At 32.9% G+C, this 13,576-nt stretch overlaps 1 protein-coding gene across 11 annotated transcripts in view; it reads left to right on the top strand.

The window, feature by feature from the left end:
* The window catches only part of LOC105496640 (protocadherin related 15), a 1,825,405-nt gene extending 1,812,085 nt beyond the window's left edge, over positions 1-13,320 (top strand). For 7 of the 11 annotated variants that reach the window (XM_071069550.1, XM_071069551.1, XM_024797557.2 and 4 more), the window contains 3 exons: positions 4,550-4,620; positions 5,503-5,611; positions 8,996-13,320. In XM_071069550.1, the coding sequence (XP_070925651.1) occupies positions 4,550-4,620; positions 5,503-5,611; positions 8,996-9,547 (732 nt within the window). In that variant the 3' untranslated portion in view covers positions 9,548-13,320. Of the gene's footprint in view, positions 1-4,549; positions 4,621-5,502; positions 5,612-6,598; positions 7,979-8,995 lie in introns of those variants that run through there. The other 4 variants (XM_011767169.3, XM_071069553.1, XM_071069558.1 and 1 more) reach the window with 3 other exon arrangements.
* The last annotated feature ends 256 nt before the right edge of the window (positions 13,321-13,576 follow it).

Raw genomic sequence — 13,576 nt, 5'->3', positions numbered from 1 at the left:
CTGCCAATGTGGCATAATTTTAAAGGAAAAGAAAAGAGTCTTTCAAAATAACTTAAAAAAAAAAAGAAAAGAAAAGAAACCGAGAAATCACCTCCTGAAGTTGTTCCACATGTTTAGCTTCATTCTCTGGGAATTAGACAAATAAGGCCATTATTCCTAATAAATACAAGCCATTCATTGAATGAAGCAGTTAATGAACCTGATCAGTAGTTACTTGTCTTAATCAATCTGAATTCATCTATCCATTCCTGACGTCAGATTTAGCTTATGCAAAGTTTAAAGACAGAATGCTGATATCTGTACATAAATATCATTTTATGTGATTCAAAATACCACTTTTGGACACATACATTACAAATTGCCTATGGCATTTTCTTCTGCAATGTGAAGAAGATTGTATAATAAATACATATTATTTTATTTACTTATATTTATATATGTAATTAAAAATAAAAATACAGTCATCCTACCTTAATTTTATGGCAAATTTAGTATTTCATAAGCTCCACTTACAAAAATTTTATTCCTTTTCCTTTAGTACAGAATTCTATCTTTGCTAAAGAGAGGCATTTCTTGGTTAGAATCTACTCTCCAAAATCTGGAGGTTGGGTGGCAGGAATATTAAACTTTTATAAGGTTTTAGCAAAAATTTCATGGAGAGGTCTCCAGAAAATTTGAATTGGAAAATTCAGGGTTGAAATCCAAACACCAATTACTTTATGCAAGACGTTAGTCAAGATATACATCTGCTGAACATCAGTTTCATCTTCTATAAGATGTTGGCAGTAATATCTACTATGTAAATTCCTAACTGTACAACTGGAATGTAACAGAAAGAAATTCAGTAAATTACAATTATTGTTGTTGTTTTTGTTTTGCATCAGTATAAATGTTTATAATAATTAAATATTAAGTTAATTTATGTCTTCCCTATGTGGACAGCAAAAATGAATTTTTAAAATCACATTAAGTGCTTGATCTACCCAAAAAAATCACTTTGTAGTATGTTACTTTGCATACTTTTCTAAAATCTAGGTTTCACCAACTAAGGGGTTGTTATAGTCAACTGGGACTGTGTGGAACAGCAAAAAGGGCCAGGATTCCATTGCTGGTTTAGGTTGACTCATGGGTCTGACTGGTCATGAGTTCCTTCCTCAATTTTTTTTTTTTTTTTTTTTTTTTTTTTGAGACAGAGTCTTGTTCTCTCGCCAGGCTGGAGTGCAGTGGCATAATCTCAGCTCACTGCAACCTCCACCTCCTGGGTTCAAGCGATTCTCCTGCATCAGCCTCCCGAGTAGCTGGGATTACAGGCATACCTCACCATGCCTAGCTAATTTTTGTATTTTTAGTAGAAACAGGGTTTCACTATGTGGGCCAGGATGGTCTCAATTTCTTGACCTCTTGATCTGCCCACCTCTGCCTCCCAAAGTGCTGGGATTACAGGAGTGAGCCACCGCACCCAGGCTCCTTCCTCAATTTTTTTTTTTTTTTTTTTTTTTTTTAAGGAATGATGCTCTACTCTTCATTCATGGGTGGTGAAAGCATCCAAGAGGTACCTTTAGATTATTTCCTTCTGCTAGTTCCTATCCCTCTTTACCCAATTCAGAAATACAGAGTGACTGAATCAAGGGCTGTCTCGCTGAGTTTCCTGGGTTCCTATCCCCATCCCTTCTATCCTTCTTATTACATTTTTAATGCAATTGATGTCATATGCATTGTAGCTAGCAAGAGCTGAGTGTTATTTTCCCTTTATGAAAAAAAAAAGTATTTATGTAAAGAAAATTCTTTGATGCTGACTTCTAAAATCCAAAATCCACTGAGTTGCATTATTTCTCCATAAATATTTACTTGAAATTTTTATTTTGTCTTTCCTACTATTTCTTAATGTTGTTAAAAGTCTACTTCAAAACTGTTAGAAGTTATTTTCTCAGTATCCATATGTATTTAATTACACATTCATTGGTCAAGCAGTTTGAAAATATTAGTTCTGAGACCCATTTCCTTCTTTTAAACCAGTATCTTTACACTGGGTTTTACATACCTTAAAATTCTTAGCTTTCCTATAGGAAACATGTTTTTACAAAGTACTTAGTTTGAAATAACTTAAATCTAGACTTTAACTTTGTCCCAGTTTCTTCCAGGTCTTTCTTAACCTCATTCCTTCACCCGCCTCAACCTTCCTATAATAAATACACTTTTGTTGAAATAAAACCTATGCCCATGAAAAAGTATAAAGCATGCTATATAACTAGATGAATTTTTACAGAGCGCACATACACCTCAAGCTCCTGTGTGTCAACACCTAGATATCAGTTTTTCTTCCCCTACCACTGACCTGGCCTGTAACATATTCTTTAGTCTGTTCTTGAAATTTATATAAATAGAATGATACAATATATTTCATTGGTACCTGACCTATATTGCTCAACATTCTGTTTGGGAGAATCATTTATGTTGTTGTGTGATGTAGTAGCGTGTTTTTCTCATGGACTTTTGCATTGTTGCCAGTTTGGGACTGTTACGAATAATGTGTTTTCTCACAAATGTTCATGTTTCTGTTGCGTATTTAACTATAAATTTAAGTTCTGCGAAAGAAGAAATGATTATATTTAATTTAGTACTATTGCCAAACATATTCTAAAAAGTTTTACCAGTTAGTAATCTCTAGAGACGTAGATGAGAGTTTTAGTTGTTCTGTGTCCCTGCAAATACATAGTATTGTTCATCGTGGGTTTTTCTAAATATTAGTCATTCTGGTGAAAAAACTATATTAGTTTTAACATCAAACTTGGATTCCTTTAGAGTAGGTTCACAAACTATTTGTAAACTGCAAAATTGTAATATAGAAGAGGTAATGCAAATGTAAATACCTATAGGATCTAGGGTAGTAATGTAAGTGAATGGAGTTTATTAGACACAAAGCAATAGCAGATGGCAGATTTCATAGTGACTAAGGTGTAAATGTAGAAAAATGTTGTTGGGGATACTGTCTTAAAAAGGAGAGAACATGCTTACTGTAAAAATTAATCTGGTCAACTAGATTCTTGGAATGTAAAAATATGATCCTAGTGTTTCTATCTTTTTATTTTTCAAGAGAAACCAACATCCACATTTTTGATGTCATTTTCTGATTAGCACTGTTAGTAATGAATTCAATTTTTAAAAATGATGTTGGCCACACCAAGCACAACTGAGGATCCTTGTCCATATCGATCATGCAGGCTGCAAATTTCCACACTTTGTAAATTATATATTTGTGCCCTCAGAGGACGGCATTTTTTTCCTGACTCATTACTATTCCTGGATCAACAAAATTAAATGTTTATAAATAATAGATGATATAAATATGTACCAATCTATTTTCCTGTGAGTACCTATCCTTTTCCCTCTCTTCTCTTATTCCATTGCAAAATAAATTTGGTTAACCTTTGACATTTAACCTGCTTAACATGTTAAAGTAGAATTGAAAAGGGAAATGTAGAGAAATTGCATTTGATAGTTATCAGAAACTGTCTTCACATGTATGTCTCAAGAAAAACACCTTTCTCTAAGAGTAGAGTTTGACAAAAATCTGTATGTTTAGAGTTTAGAACTAGAAATATTAAAAGTGCCTCTATTCTAACAAATTCTTTTTTTCCTTTAAAAGCCTTAAATTTAGAGGCCGGGCGCATTGGCTCACGCCTGTAATCCCAGCACTTTGGGAGGCCAAGGTGGGGCTGATCACGACGTCAGGATCAAGACCATCCTGGATAACACGGTCAAACCCCGTCTCTACTAAAAATACAAAAAATTAGCCGGGCGCGGTGGCGGGCGCCTGTAGTCCCAGCTACTCAGCAGGCTGAGGCAGGAGAATGGCGTGAACCCGGGAGGCGGAGCTTGCAGTGAGCCGAGATAGCGTCACTGCTCTCCAGCCTGGGCGACAAAGCAAGACTCCATCTCAAAACAAAACAAAACAAAACAAAACAAAAAACACTTAAATTTAGAGTTAGCAGTATGTTTTAAAGTATAAACATCCTTGGGAAGCATCACACATTAACTTAAATTCTTGTTATCAGATGATTTTATCAGAACAGTTTTAATGAATAGAAGAATACTGGGTACTAGAAAACTGTTAGTGGGGAGATGAAAACAATGCTGTAGATAGTGTTATAATTTTTCTTAAGGCCAACATCACATAATAATTTATCTTAAAATTGAGTTAAATATTAACTGTCTATTGATAATTTTAAAACACATCCAACAACAAGTGAAAATGCTCATCTGCAAGCTTTAACAGATTTGCCATCAGAAAAAATCTACTTTTTCCCCTTCAGGTCAAATTATATAACCTTATTTTGTATCAAATAGTTACAGCCAGAAAAGAAATGAATAGGTTTGACTAACACTTTTAAATAGAGTTATTTTAATTGCTTTAACTGACACTTGTATTTAACATTATTTTGGCAGGAATGTTTTGAGAATCATCGAATTCTAGGTGTGGAAATCTGACTTTGAGCTGAAACGTGATAAGAATTTGTTTTCAAATATAATTTTTCTTTTTGAACAATAGGAATTATCCATGGAGTCTGGAATTGATCCTGGCCAGGAATATGGACAAGATTATTACAGTTATGAGCATGGGTACATCTTCATATTTTTTAATTCAGATTCTTATTTTAATATTTTATTAATAGGAAATTATTAAATGATTATTACTACTAGAATTTGTAATGTCATGTCAATCTCGCTAGTATAATGTCTGAAAATGAATAGTACATCAAGCTTTAATTTTAACCAAGTTTTAACCATTTTTCTATATTGAGTTCCATATTGATATTTTACATTGACGTTGATTGCAATTCTAGAAATGCGGTAAAATTATTCAAAATTATTTGTATGGGAAATAGATGTCAAACATATTTGCTCAATTCCTAAATTCACCATTTCTTTCGTATGAGATGTTAATGTTTTATCTGATCAGTTTAAAGTTTTGCCCAAGAGCAGCTGGGAAGCAGAAAACGTACCTTAGAATTCACTGATAAGTGTCTCAAAAGTCACTTATACACATATAAATTAGCTGCTTTCAAAAAAAATACTGTAGAAAATTGTGAAGACCATTACAGACCATGTTCGAAACAACTTTTTGCTACCAAGGTACAGATTTTGTGTTGTGAATGAGCCATTACACTTTTCCAAAGCATCTATTTTGTGTTCTGGATTCTTCAGCTAGTTAAGACACAATATGGCTTTTTCCTCGTTTCAGTTTCTCCAAAAACGAGTATCTGAAATAACTCAACTGTCTTTATTGTTATTCCAGGGTACCATTATGGCAAAAAAATCACTGGTCATCAGGTAGAAGTTCTTACTCTACAGTTTTGTAACTAGTTTACAGGGAGCCTGATAGGTGCTGTGTAAATATCTGTCTATTGAATGGTGGAAGAGAAAGAAGGAAACAGATCACTCATGGTAGATTCTACAGAAATCACATGACAAACTGTTTCAAGCTGTAAGTTTATATTTCAGGTATGAAATGCCTCAATATGGGAGTCGCCGTCGATTGTTACCACCAGCTGAACAAGAAGAATATGGTGAGGTGGTTGGTGAAGCTGAGGAAGAATATGAGGAGGAAGAGGTAACTACTGTAATTTTATTATGTAAGATAATCCAAGAAAAATATTGTTTAACCCTACATGACTAGCAGCTATAGAACATTTCAACTTTTAGAAATTCCTTTCATTTAGCATGTATTTTCCATAGAAATTTAACAATGCTGACCATTTCATTGCCTTGTCTTTGGAGGAAAATTAATTCTTGATAATTTAATTTATGTCCTTGTTAAAGTGTTAAACATTTGGAAAGGCCACAATAAAAATTATGTTTCCTAAAATTCTAAATCATGCTCCATAAAGATATTATAATCAAATATATTTTAAAGTTCTGCAATACAAAGGTTATTTTTGTTCCCACATTATCTAGCAAACTAAAAGTCATGAAAAAATATAGTCCCCACCTTTCAATTATCAGAGAAAAGTAAATTATTTCCACTAATAATTTTCAAGGAATTATGTAAATTATGTTTAAATTAGCATGACTCATTTCTATAACATTCTTATACTTTGTCTTCACTATTTACCTGGCAAATGTATACAAAAACAACACTAACAACAAATAAATGTCACTGTGGCTTTAACATGTGTAAAATTTCATAAAATAGATTTATCATAAAAAAAGATAAATCGTCATATTTTCATGATTATTGAAAATTTAGTTCAAGGGAATACAGAAAGCTATTAACCAAAGTCTAATGACAGAAGAAGGAAGAGGCAATAATTCTTTCTTTTTTATTTGATCTAAGATGCAAAATAAACTTTGAGTAACAAGAAGGAAATTAATGTATTTGGGTATTGTAAAGTACAAGCTAAAATAAAATAATTTACTTTCTCTTAATCACGTTCTATCTATATACAGTAGAAATTTTTGTGATTGTTTTCTTAAGCCAGTTATATAACATTCATGAAGCTATCACCCACAGATTCATTCCTGCGTAACTTACGTGGGACAAGGTCATATCATAGCTATCTCTAAGCTGACACTTCAATTGCATTTTCACAATTTTCAGGAAGAGCCAAAGAAAATTAAAAAACCAAAAGTTGAAATTAGAGAGCCTAGTGAGGAGGAAGAAGTAGTTGTAACTATCGAAAAACCACCAGCAGCTGAGCCTACCTATACAACATGGAAGAGAGCCAGGATATTCCCCATGATTTTTAAGAAAGTTAGAGGATTAGCTGATAAAAGAGGAATCGTTGACCTTGAGGGTGAAGAGTGGCAGAGACGCCTTGAGGAAGACGATAAAGATTATTTGAAACTCACTCTGGACCAAGAGGAAGCAACAGAAAGCACTGTAGAATCAGAGGAGGAATCCTCCAGTGACTATACTGAATACAGTGAAGAAGAGTCTGAGTTCAGTGAGTCTGAGACTACAGAAGAGGAATCTGAGTCAGAGACACCCTCTGAGGAGGAGGAGAGTTCTACCCCTGAATCAGAAGAATCCGAATCCACAGAGTCAGAAGGAGAAGAAGCAAGGAAAAACATTGTGCTTGCAAGAAGAAGGCCCATTGTTGAGGAGGTCAAGGAAGTCAAGGGTGGGAAAGAGGAACCACAAGAAGAACAAAAAGAACTTAAGGTGGAAGAAGAAGAACACTCAGAAGAAGAGGAAAGTGGACCGGTCCCTGTGGAAGAAAGTACAGACCTTGAAGCTCAAGATGTCCCTGAAGAAGGCAGTGCAGAATCAGCTTCGGTGGAAGGAGGTGTGGAAAGTGAGGAGGAATCAGAATCAGGTAGTAGTAGCAGTAGTAGCGAAAGTCAGTCTGGAGGTCCATGGGGCTATCAGGTGCCAGCGTATGACAGAAGCAAGAATGCAAACCAAAAGAAGTCGCCAGGAGCAAACTCTGAAGGTTACAACACAGCACTTTAAAAGAGATCACAGTAGGTGGGAGTTTTGCTGTGATGAGTGCTCTCGTGTGCAGTGCCTTCTGTGTGTTCTCCAAAGTGACACTTGAAAGGGAGGAAATTGATCATGATTTTGGTATGACTTATGATCAGAAGCATACCAGAAAAGTGAATATATATGCTGTCCAAATTGATTTGTATATTAGACTGTATTAGAGTAAAACTGACTAATCCTTCCTATATTAGTAAATCAGAACACATGCAATCAGCTAATCAATATTTAATATTTACCGGTAGGATTTTTGTTAATGCAATGTGGCACTATGTATTATCAGTGATACTCTGTCTATTGGAATGGATGGCATATATATATATATATATATATACACACACACACTATATATATATGTTTTTATATCATCTTTCAAAATAAATACTAAGACAAGCTTCAACAAATTATCTTTAACAGTTTACTTTTGCATATATGTACATTTCAACTGGCAAAGGTATTATAAAAATTATGAACATCTTCAAATAAGTTTGTATCTGCAACTTCAAATATTAGGAGTTCAATTAAATAACATTTTCAATTAAAAATTATTACAGCTTATTTTCTGTTTATTATGAGCTACAGTGGATTTAAAAATAAATGTAACAGTTATAAATTTTTTTCTAGGTAAATAAACTATAATTTTGAAATATAGTTCTGAAAATCAGAATGCATGCAATGTGTTGATAGTTCACATATTCCAAAAATGCAATAGTATTTTGAGAAAAACACAGTATTGCTTAACCCTTGCTTCTTGCTATTTTTAATGTTGATTGGTAAAAGTCAAATGAATTTGTGAAAACGTCCAGTTGCTTACAAAAGGAAAGTTTAGTATAATTAGCTTTCAGTTTTGTGTATTACTAGGTAAATGATGCAGACTGAGAAGATATTTTCTTTTAAGTTAGTGTATTTAATTGGACAACCCAGAAAACCTGGATACATCAAGTAAATAAATGCATTAAATTATGCATCAAGTAAATAAATAAAGTCAAGTAAATAAATGCATCAAATTATACAAAATGCATTAAATTATACAAAAGTTTTGGCTAACTAGAGAATACATTACAAATTAGAATCATGTGGTTTAAAAATATTTTTAAAATATTGGGAATAGAAGCATTACTATGAACAGAATATACTAAAGCTGTTCATTCCTTTCAGTTTAACTTTCCTGAATAGTATAGCAGCTGTCAAATAGTGGATCAGCTCCTTAAATAAAAGTAATACATTTTTTTCCATGTGGATCGGCAATTTGATCTAAAAGAATACATGTGTTTCCGGAAATGTCTGCTTTCCAACTCAACAATACATTTTTCAAACATTAATAAGCCCTGAAGCCAATAAAGGATTGGTGAAAAGAAATGTATGTTAATAAAGACTGGCTTCCTTCTATCTCTCTTGAGTGATTTACCTTTGATAGCTTTCTAAATGTCATGGTTTTGGATTTCACAGGCAATGTAATTGTTGCCTTTTTAATTTATTTGATAGTGACTCACATATTTTTGTTTATTTTGTCAGTGGGCAAGAAAAAGAATGATCAAGTTAGTTGTAGATCGAGAGTATGAAACCAGCTCAACTGGAGAAGACAGCGCTCCTGAATGTCAGAGACACCGTCTTCACCATCCTAGTATCCACAGTAATATCAATGGCAATATATATATTGCACAGAATGGTTCTGTGGTGAGAACCCGCCGTGCCTGCCTCACGGACAACTTAAAAGTTGCTTCCCCTGTTCGATTGGGAAGGCACTTTAAGAAACTAGACAAGTTGGCAGTGACACATGAGGAGAATGTGCCTCTGAACACATTATCAAAGGGGCCATTTTCTACTGAGAAAATGAATGCAAGACCAACTCTGGTTACATTTGCCCCTTGCCCTGTGGGGACTGACAATACAGCAGTGAAGACACTAGGGAACAGGCTGAAAAGCACAGTTGAACAGGAGTCCATGATTGACAGTAAGAACATCAAGGAGACTTTGGAATTTCATAGTGACCACACACAGTCCGATGATGAAGAGCTTTGGATGGGTCCCTGGAATAACCTCCATATACCAATGACAAAACTGTGACCAATTTTTTTAAAAGATATTTTAATTTTTACTTCTGTTTTTAATAAACCGTGCTTTTTATTGTCACTGAGAAGACAATGTATGGAATTTATATTGTGCACACAAGCTAAAACTTTGAACAATATGCTTTAAAATTTTAAAAGAGACAGATTTGCATTCATATTGTTATCAATTAATTGTTTTTCCCAGAAAATCCTTCTGGACATACTTTCACTAAATAACCTATCATTTAAACATTTAGCTGTTTTGTTGGGTCTTGAATTTTTTTCGTTTTAATAAACAAGAAATAATTACTAAGTAATTTATATTTTATTGATTAATATAGATTATGCCTCATTTCTAGCTCCACAAAACCTTTTTAGTACATGTAATTTTATTTTCCATAGCCAAAAGGGCAAAAAGGAAATGGAGGATATTTACAGGCAATGAGTTTATACAGCTGCTGTCTACATTGCCCTAATTTTTAAAATGAAATGAAAGCTAGAATTGCAAAGTAAAGTAAATGAGGGAATCACCTGTAAATTATTTTAAATCATGAGTTTGTTTTCTTTATTGTCCAGTATAAAGGTTTTCACATTTTACCATAAATACATTTATATCTTGACCCTTTAGGAAACCACTTGAAGTCATATGTCTTTTTATCAATATTATTTACAATATTCCCTGGTCCCTCTATCTCATATCAAATATGGTAGATAATTAAGTTTAATCACTCGAAGTTAAATAATTGTTTGGAGCAACATGGGAATCTCACCATTAGCAAAGCTTTTAGGGAAGTGAGAAAGGTTCTAGTAAACAATAATGCATCTAGAATGACAATTTCATAATGGAAGACATGATGAGAATAGGGAAGTCTCCCATTAATGTCACTAGACTTTAATAGTTTGTAAACCCAGCATATCAGAGTAAAGGAATTTGGCAGGGTCGAAATTTATATAATATAGGAAGCCTATAAAGGCTATGAATTCATAACTTCAAATGTTGTGTTTAACTTCTTCCATTTTCAGTTTATTTATAGAATATTTTAATGCACATATTTATGTGCCTAAAATCCAGAACCAGGAAATCATTGCCTGGGCATTTTTTAAAATCAAAGAACATAGTCTTGATTTTTTACCATTGAACAAAGCACAGTGTTTCATCATAAATAGAAATGAAAACAGAATATCCTTTAAAAAACTTGCCTTGTGTGTTGCTTATTTTCCAGATGTAAAAAGAATGAAACAATATAGATTAAGAGAATTCAGCATTCTATTGAATATTACTTAGTATGATATAGATGTAGCTCACTTCAAATTTTGCACAGTATTGACCAAGTTCAGGTTTTAATGAAATTTCCTCATGCATGCTTAATATATGGTTGAAGGATTGAATAATGCACTATTATTTATTTCCCCTTACATGTTTCACATCTTAAAAATTGTTTATTATTATGCTATTTCCTTATTTCCAAAGTGAATGAATTCTTGTAATATAAACTTGCCAACTTGTAAGAGTAGTATGTTTTTACTTCAGATTTCCAAGAAAATATTTGAGATCAAATACAGTAACATCTCGTCTGCCTTATTTTATTGAAAATTAATGCATTCCATACCCTTGCAAAAAAAAAAAAAAAAAAAAAAAAAAAAAAAAAAAAAAAAACCTAGTGGCATCAGCTAGATTAGAAACATAGAATCATGACCATACTTCCTAGTCTACCAAACAAGCATCCACATTTTCATAAGATCCTAAGGTGGTTTATATGCATATTAAATTTTGGAAGCAATGAAGTCTGGGGCTTATTCCTTCAAGCACCAAAGCAAGGGTTTTTAGTATAGGATACTTTGTATAGGAATTAGATTGAGCATGTATTTCTCTACTAATTCAATAAGAGGTCATTGAATATAATTTATTATTATCTTGATACCCCCAGATCATCTCAGTCAGCATCCCATGATATTCTCTCTATATATAGCTTCATATTGTGTTTTGGTCCTTTGATTTCTGACTGTGACATTTAACTTATTCTGTTATTGTGCCTTTCTCACAGTTTTTTTCTTTCAGTTTACAGCTTCTAGTATCCTGGTGGGAAAGTTTGTGTTTTGGTTTGTTTTCTTATTATTGAAAAATCATGAAGCTTAAGATGGGAATTAGGTACATGGATTCAAGCAAATGTTTTGCGACTCTTAGATGCTTTTTTTGGTTACCAGTAAATTTAGAAATCTGATGTTGGCGGAAGTCTCATGGCCTGATATATGAGATGTCACTGTATTTTAAACTACATTTTTTTATGAGAAAATATGCAAAATTTTACAAACCACTTAGCATACACATTTCAGTAATTTAAACTTGATTATTTCCTTGCAAACAATCATGAAGTCAATCTATTACTTAATGGAGATAGCATAAAGAGAAGCAGAATTTACACAGAGCAACCAAACCAAATATTTTGTCAGTGTATTTTGGGTAGACGAGCAGCAAAATTATTACTAACTAAATAAATCCGAATCAATTTAATAGTTACTTTAATAGAAATTTCACTAGTCTATAAATCCCTGACTCAGGATTAAAACTGTGGAACCCAGGAGAAATACCCAAGTGTGTTTAATCTTAAGAATACTTCATATAAATAATGTTTCAATATTTATAAAGAAATTGGTTGTTATTTTTCCTAGAAAGGTGTAGGAAGGTTTCCTTGTTGTTCTCAATCATCACTAGCTTCAGTCAGGCAGAAGAAACAGCAGGTCTTGGCTAATCAAGATGAGAACAGATGATGTAATGAGTAATATCGCAACCTGTTGATTTTAGGTCTTGTGGGCATTAAGAGAAAGCAGAGGAAGAATGAGAAAATATAGTCAGAGTGACATAGGACATTTGTGACAATGACCATCGAATCACAGATGTTAATCTCCCTCTCTCAATTTGTCTTTTTCACTAATTACAGACTCTGAGAGTTGTAATAGAATTGCAACTGTAGGTTGGCCAAAACCATCTTTTTAAAATACAGAGAAAAGTTTGCCTTGAATTTTATATGTGATATGTCATTTATGTTATTATACCACATTGTTCACAGGGATGTTAAAACGTATTATTCACTTAAGTGGTTGTTCCAAAGGTGATTCAGTAGTTACTATAAAATATTGTTTTAAAACATTTTTATATCATAGAGCCAGAAGTAATTGAATATTGACTCTCAAGGGAAGACATTTTCTTTCTTTTATTTCATGAGCTTTGATTTTTCTCTTTCTCTGCTTCACCTTCTTCGTTTTATACCATAAGTGAGATTTATATGCCACTTGAATTTAATTAGTAAAATAGGCAAAAAGTGCTAATAATCTATTCTCAGGGCAGATGCCTATTGGTGCCTGCAAATTACATAGCGATAAGGCTGAAGGATAGGTTCAAAATAATACTGAGTACTTACACATTTTATTGATAGTTTCTTTCTATTCCCAAATGGTATGTGAAATTTTTGTTCTAATTTTTTTATTGGTTTTCAGTAGTTAACTCTGATCTTTATCATAAGAATCTTTAGTTATAGATTGGTATTTTTTTCATTGCAATCTACTTTAAATTTGTGGTCAGTTAAGCACATGTATGGAAGATTCAAACATTGTCTATAGTTTGAAAAATCTATCGACACCTTCACTGCTTTCCAATTTCTTTATCCAAATACCTGTTCTTCCTTAAAAAATATTATGTTACTGTATGAAGAATCTGAATTAGAAGTTTTAAGTTAAAATGCATTGTTATTCACTACACAATGTTTCAAAAATAAATTTTCATTTGAAAAGATGATTTCTCATTACTCTGTCAGGTGGGGATAAAAATCAGTAACTATTTTCACATTTATATGTTGAGTATTTCAGCCTGATAATAAAAGCCTGCTCTGCAACCTCTTATCTTAGAACAATGTGGAGGAAAGAAGTGTATTTTAAAACTTCTACCCATTCTTTTCTCATTTCAGTCATGTACTCATGCCACCAAGTTCTGAGAAGAGTGGAAACTGTGTTTCCTAACATACCACCTATTCATTTATATTTTTAAAAT

Source organism: Macaca nemestrina, chromosome 9 (assembly GCF_043159975.1).
Source record: "Macaca nemestrina isolate mMacNem1 chromosome 9, mMacNem.hap1, whole genome shotgun sequence".
Taxonomy (NCBI): Eukaryota; Metazoa; Chordata; class Mammalia; order Primates; family Cercopithecidae; genus Macaca; species Macaca nemestrina.
Note: the sequence above shows the minus strand (reverse complement) of the source record. Positions and strands in the feature narration are given on the sequence as shown.